This window comes from Octopus bimaculoides, chromosome 21 (assembly GCF_046866305.1).
Source record: "Octopus bimaculoides isolate indiv1 chromosome 21, ASM4686630v1, whole genome shotgun sequence".
Classification (NCBI taxonomy): domain Eukaryota; kingdom Metazoa; phylum Mollusca; class Cephalopoda; order Octopoda; family Octopodidae; genus Octopus; species Octopus bimaculoides.
Genome location: NC_142948.1, coordinates 31,825,265 through 31,839,312, shown reverse-complemented (window position 1 = coordinate 31,839,312; position 14,048 = coordinate 31,825,265). Strand labels below are relative to the sequence as shown.

The 14,048-nt window shown below is 35.2% G+C and overlaps 2 protein-coding genes across 3 annotated transcripts in view; one reads left to right on the top strand and one right to left on the bottom strand.

Moving 5' to 3' along the window:
- LOC106876947 (coiled-coil and C2 domain-containing protein 2A) overlaps positions 1-1,969 on the bottom strand; it is a 43,923-nt gene extending 41,954 nt beyond the window's left edge. The window contains exon 1 of one of the 2 annotated variants that reach the window (XM_014925713.3): positions 818-1,969. The gene's annotated coding sequence lies outside the window, so the exon portion shown is untranslated. The remainder of the gene's footprint in view (positions 1-817) is intronic. The other variant, XM_089339461.1, reaches the window with a different exon arrangement.
- A 2,824-nt stretch (positions 1,970-4,793) lies between these two features.
- On the top strand, positions 4,794-12,656 carry LOC106876943 (uncharacterized). Its single transcript, XM_089339509.1, has 3 exons — positions 4,794-5,986; positions 7,849-7,906; positions 11,271-12,656. Exons 1-3 carry the CDS (start codon positions 4,929-4,931, stop codon positions 12,519-12,521), a joined length of 2,367 nt encoding a protein of 788 aa, XP_089195635.1. The 5' UTR covers positions 4,794-4,928; the 3' UTR covers positions 12,522-12,656.
- Positions 12,657-14,048: the final 1,392 nt, after the last annotated feature.

The window sequence follows — 14,048 nt, the reverse complement described above, 5'->3', positions numbered from 1 at the left end:
CACACACACATGCTTGCATATATAGATATAAATACTTACAAAATACACTAGTGAAAGACTTTTTTTTTTCGAAAGTTTGGTATCCGCAAAATTCGAACCCCAAAGGTGACTTGCGTTGTTAGATAGATACATAGACAGACAGACAGATGGATGGATGGATCTATCGATCGATAGATAAATAGATCGATCGATCGATAGATAGATAGATAGATTGGTAGACAAACAGATAGATAGACTTAAGAGAATGTATTGAGTAATCTAGTCGTGTTTTGTAAACCTAACCCACACGTTCTTTATATATAATGAACGTGTGCATTTGAATTTACAAGAGATAGTTAGATGATGGCCGAAATTTCGAAGTCACTGTCACAACTCTTGCGAAAATAAATGTACTCTACAAAAAGTAGTGAGTAATCCTTCAGTTTGATGTAAAATTGTTTTTGTACACATGTATATATATATATATATTATAAGGTTTTTAAACTTTTAAATTTTCATATTCAAAAGAGACAGAGTCTCTGTCTCTTTTGAATATGAAAATTTAAAAGTTTAAAAATCTTATAATATAAATATAAACTGTTAGAACGACCCTTAAGGAATCTAGTTAATGATCTCCTAAGGTAAGTTCTTATGCTATATTGGTAACGGTTGCTACATCCTCTGGAAAAATCATTATATATATATATATATATATATATATATATATATATATATATATATACACACACATGATTGCATATATAGATACAAGTGCTTACAAAATGCATACACTCATGTAAACACAACAAAAATATGTAATATATACATGTATACTCACCTTATGACAAGGTGTGACCAAGGATGTGCGTACCTAGCAACAACACTGATAATATGAATGAAACGGTGGTAGCAACAACAGCTTCGAAACTATACCTAAAAGTTATATTATCACTTGAACAAATATTGCCAGTATTCTACCAAGATGATAATGAAAAAAAAATTAGAAGTGGGTAAACGTAATTCTTAATTCTGATAAACGAAAAGTTAAAATACAATGCGAAACTTACTTCGCATTTGTGATGTGGGAGGGAAAACGACTGATGTAAGAGATTAGTGAATTCTGGCGGGAGGGGGGAAACGAATTGTCAGGATTTTGTTTTTATTAGAGGAAAAGGAAGGGGGAGTAACTGTAGATGGTAAGACAGCTGATACGTTAATTGTACTTACTCCAGCTTAGCCCCTTTATTTAGCCCCTTCCACAGAAAGCGAAAGAGTAAAGGCACCAGTTTGGTCAACCAGCAAACGGGGAAAGGGACGACGATCAAGCGGTAATAGATGACGGATGCAATGTATGCATTCGCCACCTCCGCTCGACCTCTCAGCCAATTTCTGTGTGAGATTGGCCACCCTGTTCGTCGCTTCGTCCCAGTTTTTCTCCACATGGAAGTCTGGACCTAACCAGATCCCGAGAAATTTAACTGTTCAGCGCCCCACGACACTGTTGGACGGCACGGACTTGCCTCTCCAGGTACCGAGTTGCAAACTCGCGTTAATTTTTGTTCCTGTCCCCTGACAGAATCGTTACAGTGTTGGATAAAAAGAAATCCGCGAAATGACACTCGCTTGCTCTACATTCTTGCCCTCTTATGTGAATGAAAGTTATGATCGTCAGCAAGGAGGGACACACATAAGAAAGAAGAAAGCAAAGGACCACTGATGAGGTCACAGAAGTGTGACGAAAGAACTCTGGCCGAAATAGGATTAATGTAATGTAATATAAAGCTGAAGCAAATTAACACCAAATATACAGTGCGTGTGTTTTTATTGGCTAAACTGGCAATATGACCGTCTCCAAATACAACAACAAAGTTATTTAAGTTTATAATAAATTAGATATTCGCCAAGTGTTAACCAATTAATTCCTCTCTATACAGTTCCCCTCTTCCTCGGTTACCGAATGTCTTAATCACATGACGTAAAACTGACCAATAAGAATCCAGTAATTCTATTTCCGGAAATACTTATGTTAATCCATTTTCCCCTCTCCGTATTAAAGAGCGAACACCATTGAAGCATTATCGTCTACGCGATGGCTTTCGGTACAATTTCCGTCTACCAATTTTTCACTCTCGAGGTAAATTTAGTTTTAACACTTCATCTTTGTGCCCTCTCTTATAATAACAGCAGTTAAAAAAAAAAAAGGTACAGCTGTTGTAAATAACTAAAAAAAAAAAAAAACACCAAGGTACTTCCTACTGTAATTAATGATGCATTTTGTACGAAATCCTCCCCGCCACCACCACCATTCAACAGTCCAGTTGCTAATTACAACGTTCCACTTTCACTTTGTCGAACTGGTTGCCAACTGACAGCAGAATTATTCTTTTAGATGCGCTCCTGTGGCTAGTTTGTTCTTTAAAGGGAATGGCTGGGTCTTTTTTGTATTCCTATATTTGTATTATATCGTTATGTATGATAGGAGGATGTAATGCATTTAGATCGTTTAGAATTGTTACTTTACTTCTGCTGAGACATGAATGGAGAGAGATTGGTTGTGTGATTTGTTGCAAGTCGAGCGACCATTATTGGAAGCTTTTTTGTTATTATCTTGCATTTCAAAATAAAATAAATTCCTATAGATAATATGTACAATACCTTAGTTATGTGTTCGAATTTCAATATACAATGTAATCTTTCTGATGGATGTTTCTTTCCTACAGTTTTTACAATGGCATAACAAACGTCTACTGTCTCTCCAATTTTACTTTGATCCACTCCATCATATCGCATGGAAAAATAATGATCTGATTTTCTTTAAAAATTTCTATTGTGTGATTATTATCCTTGATTCCTAAATGAATTCTCCATAAATTATATTGGAAATGACAGTCTATATTTACGAGGGAGTGCTAAAAAGTTCCTGGCTTTGGTTTAAAAAAATACAGGAGGATCAGTTACGATTTTATTCAACACTTTCCCGTTTTGGATACACACTCTTATTGCAGCGGTCCTTCAGTTTTTCTAAGCCCTGTAAAAGAACTCATGATGTTGGGCCTTCAACCAAACCTTTTGCGATACTGTTAAAGCCAGAAACTTTTCAGCACCCCTCATTATATCAATACGACCAATGAAAAAATGACGAAATGCGGAATGATTATTGTTGTAACAATGTGGCCGTCTAATAAACTAGCATTAGCTACAATATAATAAATTGGCCTTGATGTTAGTACAATTTACGTTCCTTCTTCTCTTTTCGTTAGACATCTAATAATTTTGCTTTCTTTTTACACTTTCGCTTCTTGGTTTTCTTTTGTATTATGCCTATCTGCATTGCCTGTGTTCGCCTGACTTGCTAGAAATAGCAGCCAAATCCCCCTTAGTAAATGGTATATATCAAGTGAGTTCCTTAATTGATTTTAATGTCATATTTCATCTTTGACAGCTCCCGAGATGAACCAACGCAATTAACTTTTCTCACAAACACGCTCGTACACGAGACAAGCCATACTGCAATGTAGTCTATGGTAGATCATTCTCTCAAAAAACCATTTAACGACACATTTATTCATATCGAGTAATTGTATCAGTCTCAAAAGAGTAATTTATACACACATACAATATGATAGTCTCGACAACACTATTATATACAACCGCAACTACATATACGTTGGTGAGACCAAACAATCACCAGAGTTCTAGGCGCGACCTTTTGAAGAAACTACTCTTTCGAGTGTTATTTAATTCCATGTTGAGCACTGCTAGTCGCAGACAATCTACAGCTATTGGAGTATTACCCCATCCACAATTTTCATTATGATCGCTGATAATAGTCTATGAAACCTCAGTCATTATACAAATGTCGGTTTTTGAATCCTAAAACATAGACCAGTCGGCAAGTTTGGTTGAATTCTCTGCTTGAGGGCTTCATGGCTTTCATGCCTTCGGCTTGTTTAGGACCAAAGATGCAGGTGCTTCATGGCTTTCATGCCTTCGGCTTGTTTAGGACCAAAGATGCAGGTGCTTCTGGCTGATGAGACGCATGCAAAATTAAGTTTGCATCTTCTCAACGTCAGTGAAACCTGACAAGCAACATTGATCGACGTTTCCAAAGAGAAGCATTTTATCATCCATTCTGCAGTCTGTATATGTAAACAAAACTCAAGATTATATTTAATTTTAAATTAAAGAATGGATTCATTTGTCTAGGTCTGGTTCTCCACCCTTTTTTTTTTATAGCCCCTTTTGATTATTATTTTACTCTCATGGACCCCCCCCCCCCTAGCGATTTGATGTTTGACAACTAATTTTGTAGACACTGCTTTCAAAATTTCTATTTTCTTTATCATACATTCTCTTGCAATCTAAAGCAAAAGTTTTTCATGGACCCATAAGATATTGCTGTGGACTCAATTTACTATTTTACTTGTGTGGATCCCCAAAAATCTTATGGACTCTGGTTGACAACCAATGGGCTTGGTAAATGTTTGTAATGACAGTTTATCAGTATACTAATAAATGTAGCAAGATAGCTGATGTTAGATCTCTACTGTTTAACTGCCTTCTCTGTCTCATACTGTTTCTTTCTATTTCAGAACACCAGATGACATTGGCTGAAAAGAATATTTTACCTCAACAGCATCCTCAGTATTTAGATTTTAAGATGGAATATGTTATACCAAATTTATTAACTTTTGTTTCTAGAAATCCATGGCTAAATTATTTTGAAATACTTCCTTTGAGCTGAGTTTCATACCAAAGTTTCTCTGTTTGCTGTCTGAATTATGTACAAGCTGATTCTGCATTCTAATTAAGTTTCAATCAATGAATTTACAAAAGTGTTGGCTGCATCTTCTGATCTTGACAAAGATAAAACTTCATGGGAAAATAAAATGTAAAACTGAATAGGAGAAACATATATGCATATATTGTAGTGAAAGGAAATATGGAAAATGAATTCTGAGAACAAAGTTGAATGTAAAACAGTGTCTGAAAGTATTGACTTTCCAGATGAGATGCTGAAAGAGAAGAGTAAAACATCATACCAATGTGATATGTGTAAGAAATCATTCTCTCAAAGAGGCCACCTAATTACTCACAAACGCATACATACAGGAGTAAAACCATATCAGTGTGATATCTGTGGTAAATCATTTTCTGTCAGAAGTAACTTAACTACTCACAAACGTATTCATACAGGGGAGAAGCCATATCACTGTGATATCTGTGGTAACTCATTCTCTCAAAGAAGTCCCTTAACTACTCACAAACGTATTCATACAGGTGAAAAACCATATCAGTGTGATATCTGTGGTAAATCATTCTCGCAAAATGGTGAAGTAACTAAACACAAACGTACCCATACAGGAGAGAAGCCATATCAGTGTGATATCTGTGATAAATCGTTTTCTGGAAGTGGTGGCTTAACTATACACAAACGCTTTCATACTGGAGAGAAGCCATATAACTGTGACATCTGCGGTAAATCATTCTCTCAAAATGGTGAAGTAACGATACATAAATACATTCACACAGGAGTGAAACCCTACCAATGTGATATCTGCGGTAAATCATTCTCTGTAACAAGTCATTTAACTACTCACAAACGTATTCACACAGGAGAGAAACCATATCACTGTGATATCTGTGGTATATCGTTCTCTGAGAGTAGTAGCTTTACTAGACACAAGCGCATTCATACAGGAGAAAAACCATATCTCTGCGATATTTGTGGTAAATCATTCTCTCAGATCGGTTACTTAACTACTCACAAACGTATTCATACAGGAGAAAAGCCATATCATTGTGATGTTTGTGGTAAAACATTCTCTCACAGTGGTAACTTAACTAATCACAAGCACATTCATTCAAGGCAAAAGCCATATCATTGTGATATCTGTGGTAAATCATTTTCTCACAGTGGTAACTTAACTACTCACAAACAAATTCATACAAGAGACAAGCAATACCACAATGATATCTATGGTAAATCATTCTCTCAAAAAGTCACTTAAATACTCACAACCGTATTCATAAAGAAGAGTAACAGAATCAATCCTAAAAGATTCATTCTATGAAGAAAAGATATATAACCATGAATGTATATTAAAAAAACTGGCAATACAATTTGATAAGTCTCCTAACACTTTCATATATAACTACAAATACATATACCTTAGTGAGATAAAGTCGTTTAAAATATAATTGTTGTCTCAGAATACTCATCTATTTTCCATCTGACATATTTCCTGAAGGGAGAAAAGAGACGTTTGATTTATTTGACATTGTGGATAAATAACCGAGAAATGCATTTTCATATGTCAGGGATCATGTCACTGTATAATTGATATTGCAAATAAATATATAAACCATGTTTTATCATACCACGATATTTTATATACAATCTTACATGTGTGTTACAGAGATTGGTCAAAATGTTAGAAAAAATCCTTGTTAAATGGAGGTTTTATTATTAAATAGAGAATTGGTCCACCTTTAGTATCAATCACAGCTTTAATATGTTGAAGAATTGACTTGTATAGGTTCTGGATAATTGTTAGGGGAATTTTGAACCAGTTTTTAAGTAAATCTACTTAATCTCTTTTTGTGATGATGGCAGAGGGAAGTGGCTTCTCATTTGCTGTTCGAAGGTGCATCTTAAATGTTCAATTATATTGGGATCCAGTGATTGTGGGGACGAGTCGAAATAGTTTGTCACCTTTGTGCTCTTTGTATCAATTTTGAATAATATTAACCATGTAAATTGATGCAAAGTAGTCCTTGAAGACTGCTGCTATCAAGAAATAATGTTTATACAATAGAATTTACATGATCAGCCAAAATACTCAGTCATTAGTATTAACTCTACCATGTAGAACAGCTGAAGGAGCAAAAGAATTCTATCATGTAGCTACCCAAATCATGCCACCTCCATGCTTCATGGTAGAAGCCGAACAATCAGGGATTGGATGAAGGCTTCTTTGAGCTGTCTCCAGTTATAAACTTACCTCGAAGTGGGGGAAAAAGGTGAATGATTATTCATCAGACATGACAGTAAGCCATTGACTGCTTCTAACAGTCAAAACACTGATTTTTCTGCTTATCAATGTTGATGGGGAACAGGAAAAGTTTAGCAATTACAGCTCCCCTTGCTATCCAGCTTTATGGTGCTCACAACAAATGGTTTTAGTTGACACAAGGTTTTCAAGTTGGTGGTTTAGCTTTACTGTCACTTTTGCTGGTGTAGTTTGATGGTTTTTAGTCAAATTATGTTTCACTACACAGCAGTACCTCTATGAGTTTTGCATTCTCATCAGAATTATGGTTACTGCAGCTGATTCTACTTTGGTTTTTGAATGCCAACATCATTTTAGTGACTGTACCTCTTGTAACATTAAACAGTTTAGTAGTTTTAGGGACTGAAGTTCCAGCCATCCACTCTTTAACAATTTGTCCTCTTTGGAATTCATATAAGTCACATATTTTAACTTATTTAAATATATGCCAAAAAAAAAAAAGAGAAACTCTAGAGTGAAAGACATCCAAAATGTATTTTTGAACTTGTCATATTGTCAATAGAAGAAACAGTTAAATAAAAAGTGGTATTTCTATTATTTTGTTCAATCCCTGTATATTTTGCTTTAAAATGTATAATATGTATACTTTCAAAGTTGGTAAGATTTATATCATTTCATTTTTTTTTATTCATGTCACAATTCCTGCATGAGATTTTATGCACTTCATTCAAAATTTACTTTCAATAATTAAACTGAAATGAAATCATAACAAAAATAGTTGACAATTCCTGGCTTTCGTTGACCTGGTGAAGACTCTTGAGAGGTTTCTATGTTCAGTCATTTTGTGTTCACTCAGGAAACTAGGCATAGATGAACGGCTCATGAGGACTGTACAATCTATGTACAATGATGCTGTAAGTAAAGTGAGTCTACAGTGGTGAAGGTAGGAGTCCATCAAGGTTCTGTCCTCAATCCTCTTTTTTTTTTTTTTTTTTAATCATAGTCCTGATAATCTAGTTCTTATAACTGATTCTATGGTGGAATTAGAAAGGAAATTCCAGGCATGAAAGCTAAACCTAGAACCAAATGACTTCAAGGTAAGCTTAGCAAAGACAAAGGTTTTAGTAAGTTGGAAAGAAGACAGGATGCCGCTTTCTTCAGGGAAATGGCTTTGCTTAATCTGTTGGAAAAGAGTAGGTATAAACCCAATATGCTGTACCAAATATATATTATGGACACAAGAGGTGTAGTGGAATCCTACATTAAAATATAAAGTCAGCTGTATATGTGACATGCACTGGAAAAGTATGTACTATAGGTACACCAGAAATAAATTCTTTACCCTTTAGCATTCGGATTCTTCTTAGTCTTAGGTCCTCCTGTGCCGTGTGGTGCATTGGTGTATTTGTGTCTGTATGTTTATCTCCTCCCATGCTTAACAACTGGTGCTGGTGTGTTTACATCCCCGTAATTTAGCGGTTCAGCAAAAAGAAACTGATAGAATAAGTACCAGGCTTATAAAAAAATATAAGTTCTGGAGTTGATTCAATTGACTAAAAATTCTTCGATGTGGTGCTCCAGCATGGCTGCAGTCTGATGAGTGAAGCAAGTAAAAGATGAAAGTCCCCCTGCGCGGCACCTTGGGCAAGTGTCTTCTACTATAGCCTCAGGACGACTAAAGCCTTGCGAGTGGATTTGCTAGATGGAAACTGAAAGAAGCCCGTCGTATATGTGTGTGTGTGTGTGTGTCTGTCTCCCCCACCATCGCTTGACAACCGATGCTGGTATTTACGTCCCCGTAACCTACCAGTTCGGTAAAAGTAACCGATAAAATAAGTTCTAGGATTACAAAGAATAAGTCTTAGGGTCGATTTTGTTCGACTAAAGGCGTTGCTCCAGCATGGCCGCAGTCAAATGACTGAAATAAAAGAACACACACACACATATATATATATATATATATATACAGAGAGAGAGGGGGTGTAGTAAAGTAGATAGACACAGGTTGTTTTTTCCTTATATTTTTTCCTCCTCTATTTTGTGCTCCATGTAAATATATATTTCAAGTCTATGTTTATCTTAATATAGAACCTCCATAACAATTCGGTTTGAATTGCTCTTATTGTCACTTTGGATACCTTGAGTCTAGCCCTGGATTAGAAATTACAAATTTAATTCGCATTCATTTGATCAATAATAATTTGTGTTGTTGCCCACCAGGAAGCTTCCACCTCCTACCGGATAAGTCACGAAATACATCTTAGGGAAGGGAAGTAACTTTGATAACTTGAAACTTTTCATTGATGTTGCCTTTTCGTTGTTTTTGGTCAATGGGTCGTTCACTGTTTGCATCTAAACACGTAAGTTGACAAAGTTTTGTTTTATAATTGTTATTATGTGAGTAAATAATAGAATTGTGTGCCCCCTTCGAGGGTGGAATATTTGTACAGACAGAAGTGAAACACATAACACGGGGGAAATATTTCCTCGTTCAGGCTTCCTCGTATAATATGCTTATTTCTTCTCGCAAAACATGGATCTGTTTATTTTTGAAGACACCGGACTGAACGGTCATACGTTATAAAATAAATTCGAAGTTTTTGTTAATGATATTTTACTTGAAGATCACAGGATGAAAATAACGGAAATTGTTAATAATCGCCAATACAAGCGAACGTTTTAAGGTGGTGAGCTGGCAGATGCGTAGTAGCATGTCGTCCATCTACGTTCTGAGTTCAAATTCCGCTGAGGTCGATTTTGCCTTTCATCCTGTCGGGGGTCGATAAAAGGAGTACCAGTTTAACACAGGGGTCAATATAATGGATTCGTTTCCTCCCCCCCGAAGTTGCTGACTTTATGCCAAAATTTGAAATTAATATGAGCGAACGTTACCTGATTTATGGTTAATTTTAACTGATATATAATGAAATGTTCAACGGGTTTATTACGAAATGGGCATAACTACAGAGTTGTATGATAATGTTATATATCTACCTATCTCCAATGTTATATATCTACCTATCTCCAAATTATATATCTACCTATCTCCAAATTATCTATTACTAATATGTGTTTACTTCTCCATAACGTAATGGTTTGGCTAAAGTGTCCGATAGAACGAGTACCAGGTTTTTTAAAAAAATACTGGGATTGATTCGTTCGACTAAAATTCGGTCATTCAAGCCGACGCTCCAGCATGGCCGCAGCTGGACTGAAACTAGAAAAAGAGTACCAAAATATTAAATTGTTGGATAATAACGTCTAATAAATTTCAGAAAAACGTGGAAACGGTGTGCCACTTCCTAAGCATAGCACAATATTTCTCTATAATTTTGCTCTACGTATCTTCCATTGTGTTCGTGCATGGTCACCATGGCATACGTACAATTAATAATAATGAGGGTGCCTGGCAATACGTGCACTTTTATCTCATTGACGATTATTACTGATTTGTTTAACCTTTCCTTTTGTGATCTACAAACGAAAGATCGCCATTTTGTTTGTCAGAAACAAGGATGTCTACTTATTTGATCATCCCAGAATTACGAACTGGAAAGACCATTCATGGTGGCGTTTGAATTCAGAACATAAAGGGAGGGATATAACTAAATACCGATTCCACTCTCTTTTCTGTTAAGATCAAACATGTCATATATATCCTCTGAGAAACTGACGCATTTTTCCTTTGCAGTAACTGAAACTTGTTTACAATCGTCCAACTCTTCTAAAATGAAGAATCACATTTGGTAATGAATGGCTTTTCCTGGGTGTTTTTGAGGTGTGGAAAATTTACTGAGATTAATGTGTATATTTTCAAAGGGAGTATTTCAAGATGAAGAGTACATGAAGTACAATATTTACTGGGTTACTAGATCCTTGGACCTTTCTGATTCTACCTTGTTTGTAATGGTAAACAATTTGAAGGCATAGCAGTAGTTTGCAAATATGTAAACTTCATTAAAATGTAATTTTAATAACGAATTAAAAAGGAAAGTTTGATTGTTCAGGTAAAGGTTTTTACTTACAGTCTATCGATATAGAATTGTAGTAAAGGTTCCATTACTAAATTTTTACTTTATTAGTCTTATCTTTATTTCAGAGTATCAGATGACATTGGTGTTAAAGAATTTTTTACTTTGGAAGCACCATAACTATTCATCATAATTTATAGACAGAAATGGGATACACTGAACAGATATGAACCTGTTTATATAAATCTCCAGTAGAATTGCATTGAAAAATATCCTCTGAGATTATTAACAAAATTTTTCTACTTCACTACATTTAAAAACTAAAGGAAGAAAAGCATCTGTACATTGTGATGATAGAAGGAAAATTATGGAAAATGAAATTTGTGAGCAAAAAATTAAATGTGAAACGCAAATTAAAAGGACTGATTTTCTGGATAGTATAACGAAAAAGAAACAAAAAACATTGCACTACTGTAATATCTGTAAAAAATCATTCTCACATAAAGGTCACAAACGTATTCATACAGGAGAAAAACCATATCACTGTGATATCTGTGGTAAATCATTCTCTCATAAAAATATCTTAACTTCTCATATCCGTATACATACAGGAGAAAGACCATTTCACTGTGATATCTGTGGTGAATCATTCTCTCACAGAAATACCTTAACAGTTCACAGGCGTATTCATACAGGTGAAAAACCCTATTGTTGTAATATCTGTGGTAAATCATTCTCTCGCAGTGGTGGTGACTTAACTAAACACAAACGTATTCATACAGGCGAGAAACCATTTCATTGTGATATCTGTGGAAAATCATTCTCTTCAAGTAGTAATTTGACTTCTCACAAACGCATTCATACAGGAGAGAGACCATATCACTGTGATATCTGTGGTAACTCATTTTCTCAAAGTAATCATTTAACTAAACACAGGCACGTTCACACTGGAGAAAAACCATATCAATGTGATATCTGTGGTAAATCATTTTCTCAAACTGGTCACTTAACTAAGCATAAACATGTTCATACAGGAGAGAAACCATATCAATGTGATATCTGTGGTCGGTCATTCTCTCGAAATCACCACTTACTTACTCACAGCCGTATCCATACAGGAGACAAGCCATATCACTGTAATATCTGTGGGAAATCATTTTTACAAACTGGTCACTTAACTAAGCACAGACGCATTCATACTGGAGAGAAACCATATCAGTGTGATATCTGTGATAAATCATTCTCTCGAAATCATAACTTAATTACTCACAAACGTGTTCATACAGGAGAGAAGCCATATCAGTGTGATATCTGTGGTATTTCATTCTGTCAAAGTGGTGAATTAACTACTCACAAATACAGACATACAGGAGAGAAACCATACCACTGTGATATTTGTAGTAAATCATTTTCTCGAAATGATCAATTAACCACTCATAGATATATTCATACAGGAGAGAAGCCATATCACTGTGATATTTGTGGAAAATCATTTTCTCAAAGATGTAGTGTAACAAGACACAAGCATATTCATACAGGAGTAAAGCCATGTGACTGATATCAGGGATAAATCAATTTTATATGCATGTGTGTATTCCATAAAGAAAATTAACTGTATCAACATCAACACTCTAAGCACATATATTTACAAACAAAAAAGAAGATATAACAGTATGGTAACAATCTGCCAATATCATAATTTATATAGTCACAACTGTACATTGGTGAGATAATTTATGTGGTAGAAGTTGTAAATCATTGTAATCATCAAAGTTTTAATATCCATTCTCTATTGTGTTATGCGTTGGACATACCTACCATACAGTATATCAGGCATGTCAAACTGCAGAGTCCTTTTGGGCCATATTGCTCCTATACATGTTGCCATAGGGTCTGCATTCTCTAAAACACACGTTTAGAATAAAGACTCCTCTCATATCAATTCTTTATTATTAAGTAAAAAATCTTTTACAACCGTTTATTTGCTCATCATTAATCGTATTTTTAATAATTAAATTATTATTAATCATTTTTACTATCAAGAATTTTTCGGGTTTCCCGTTTTTAAATGTCTAAGAGGAGATATCAGGGGACTGAGACTTCTGGTGGTATGCTGTGCTTGAGAAAACACATCAAGCTAAGTACCGTATTTTAACATGTATAAGGAACCCCCTGATTTTTGGGGGCTCGAAATTTAGAAAAAAGGTTTTGTAAGGGATTATAATACTATCCATGTGTAAGAAACTCCCATGTTTTCTTAACCTAATTTTTGACAAAAAAGGGTTCTTATACATGTTAAAATATGGTAAATACGTGACCATCCTTGCATACAAGCATGTCCCCAGGATCTCTCTTCAACAGAATATTCTTAATCTTGTGGTCTCGTGGGTACCAGTGCCATGTAAAAAAATACCCATGCTGGTGTCACATAAAAGCACCTTGTACACTGTAAAGTGGTTGGTGTTAGGAAGGGCTTCCATCCATAAAAACCATGCCAAAACAAACAACTGGAACCTGGACAGCTGACCAGCTCCTGTCAAACCATCCATCCTATACCAGCATGGAAAACGGATGTTAAATGATCATGACATTGATAATGATTTTTAAACATCTAACTATGCCACTTATGGGCTCCACTTGTGTTTGAAAATGGCCACCTGTTTGTTGCTTGAAGATTGTGTGTTTGACATGTCAGCAGTCGTGTGCAGACGATTCGCTGATTGGACAATAAGTTGACATACGAAAGTATCGATCATAGAGTTCATCAAAATGGAATGAGGAGGCAGAAGACTTCTATACAAAGGATACGCCTATATTATTGATAGAACCGGAAAACAGTCCAATCGGTCAATTGTCCTGTTTGTAAGTTGTCTGTTGACGAATTGTCCATCTATCGTCTGCAGGATATCATCCCATATTTTCAATATTTTGTTTTCTCAACTCTTGGATCCAGAATCCAGAGATCTGACCTTATTACATTTTATAACTATATTTGATGGCATGAAATTCAAATAAAGCTGTTCATTTTCACAGTATTCTCCTCATTTTATATGCAGAAACCATCTTAACACTTGAACTAATCCAA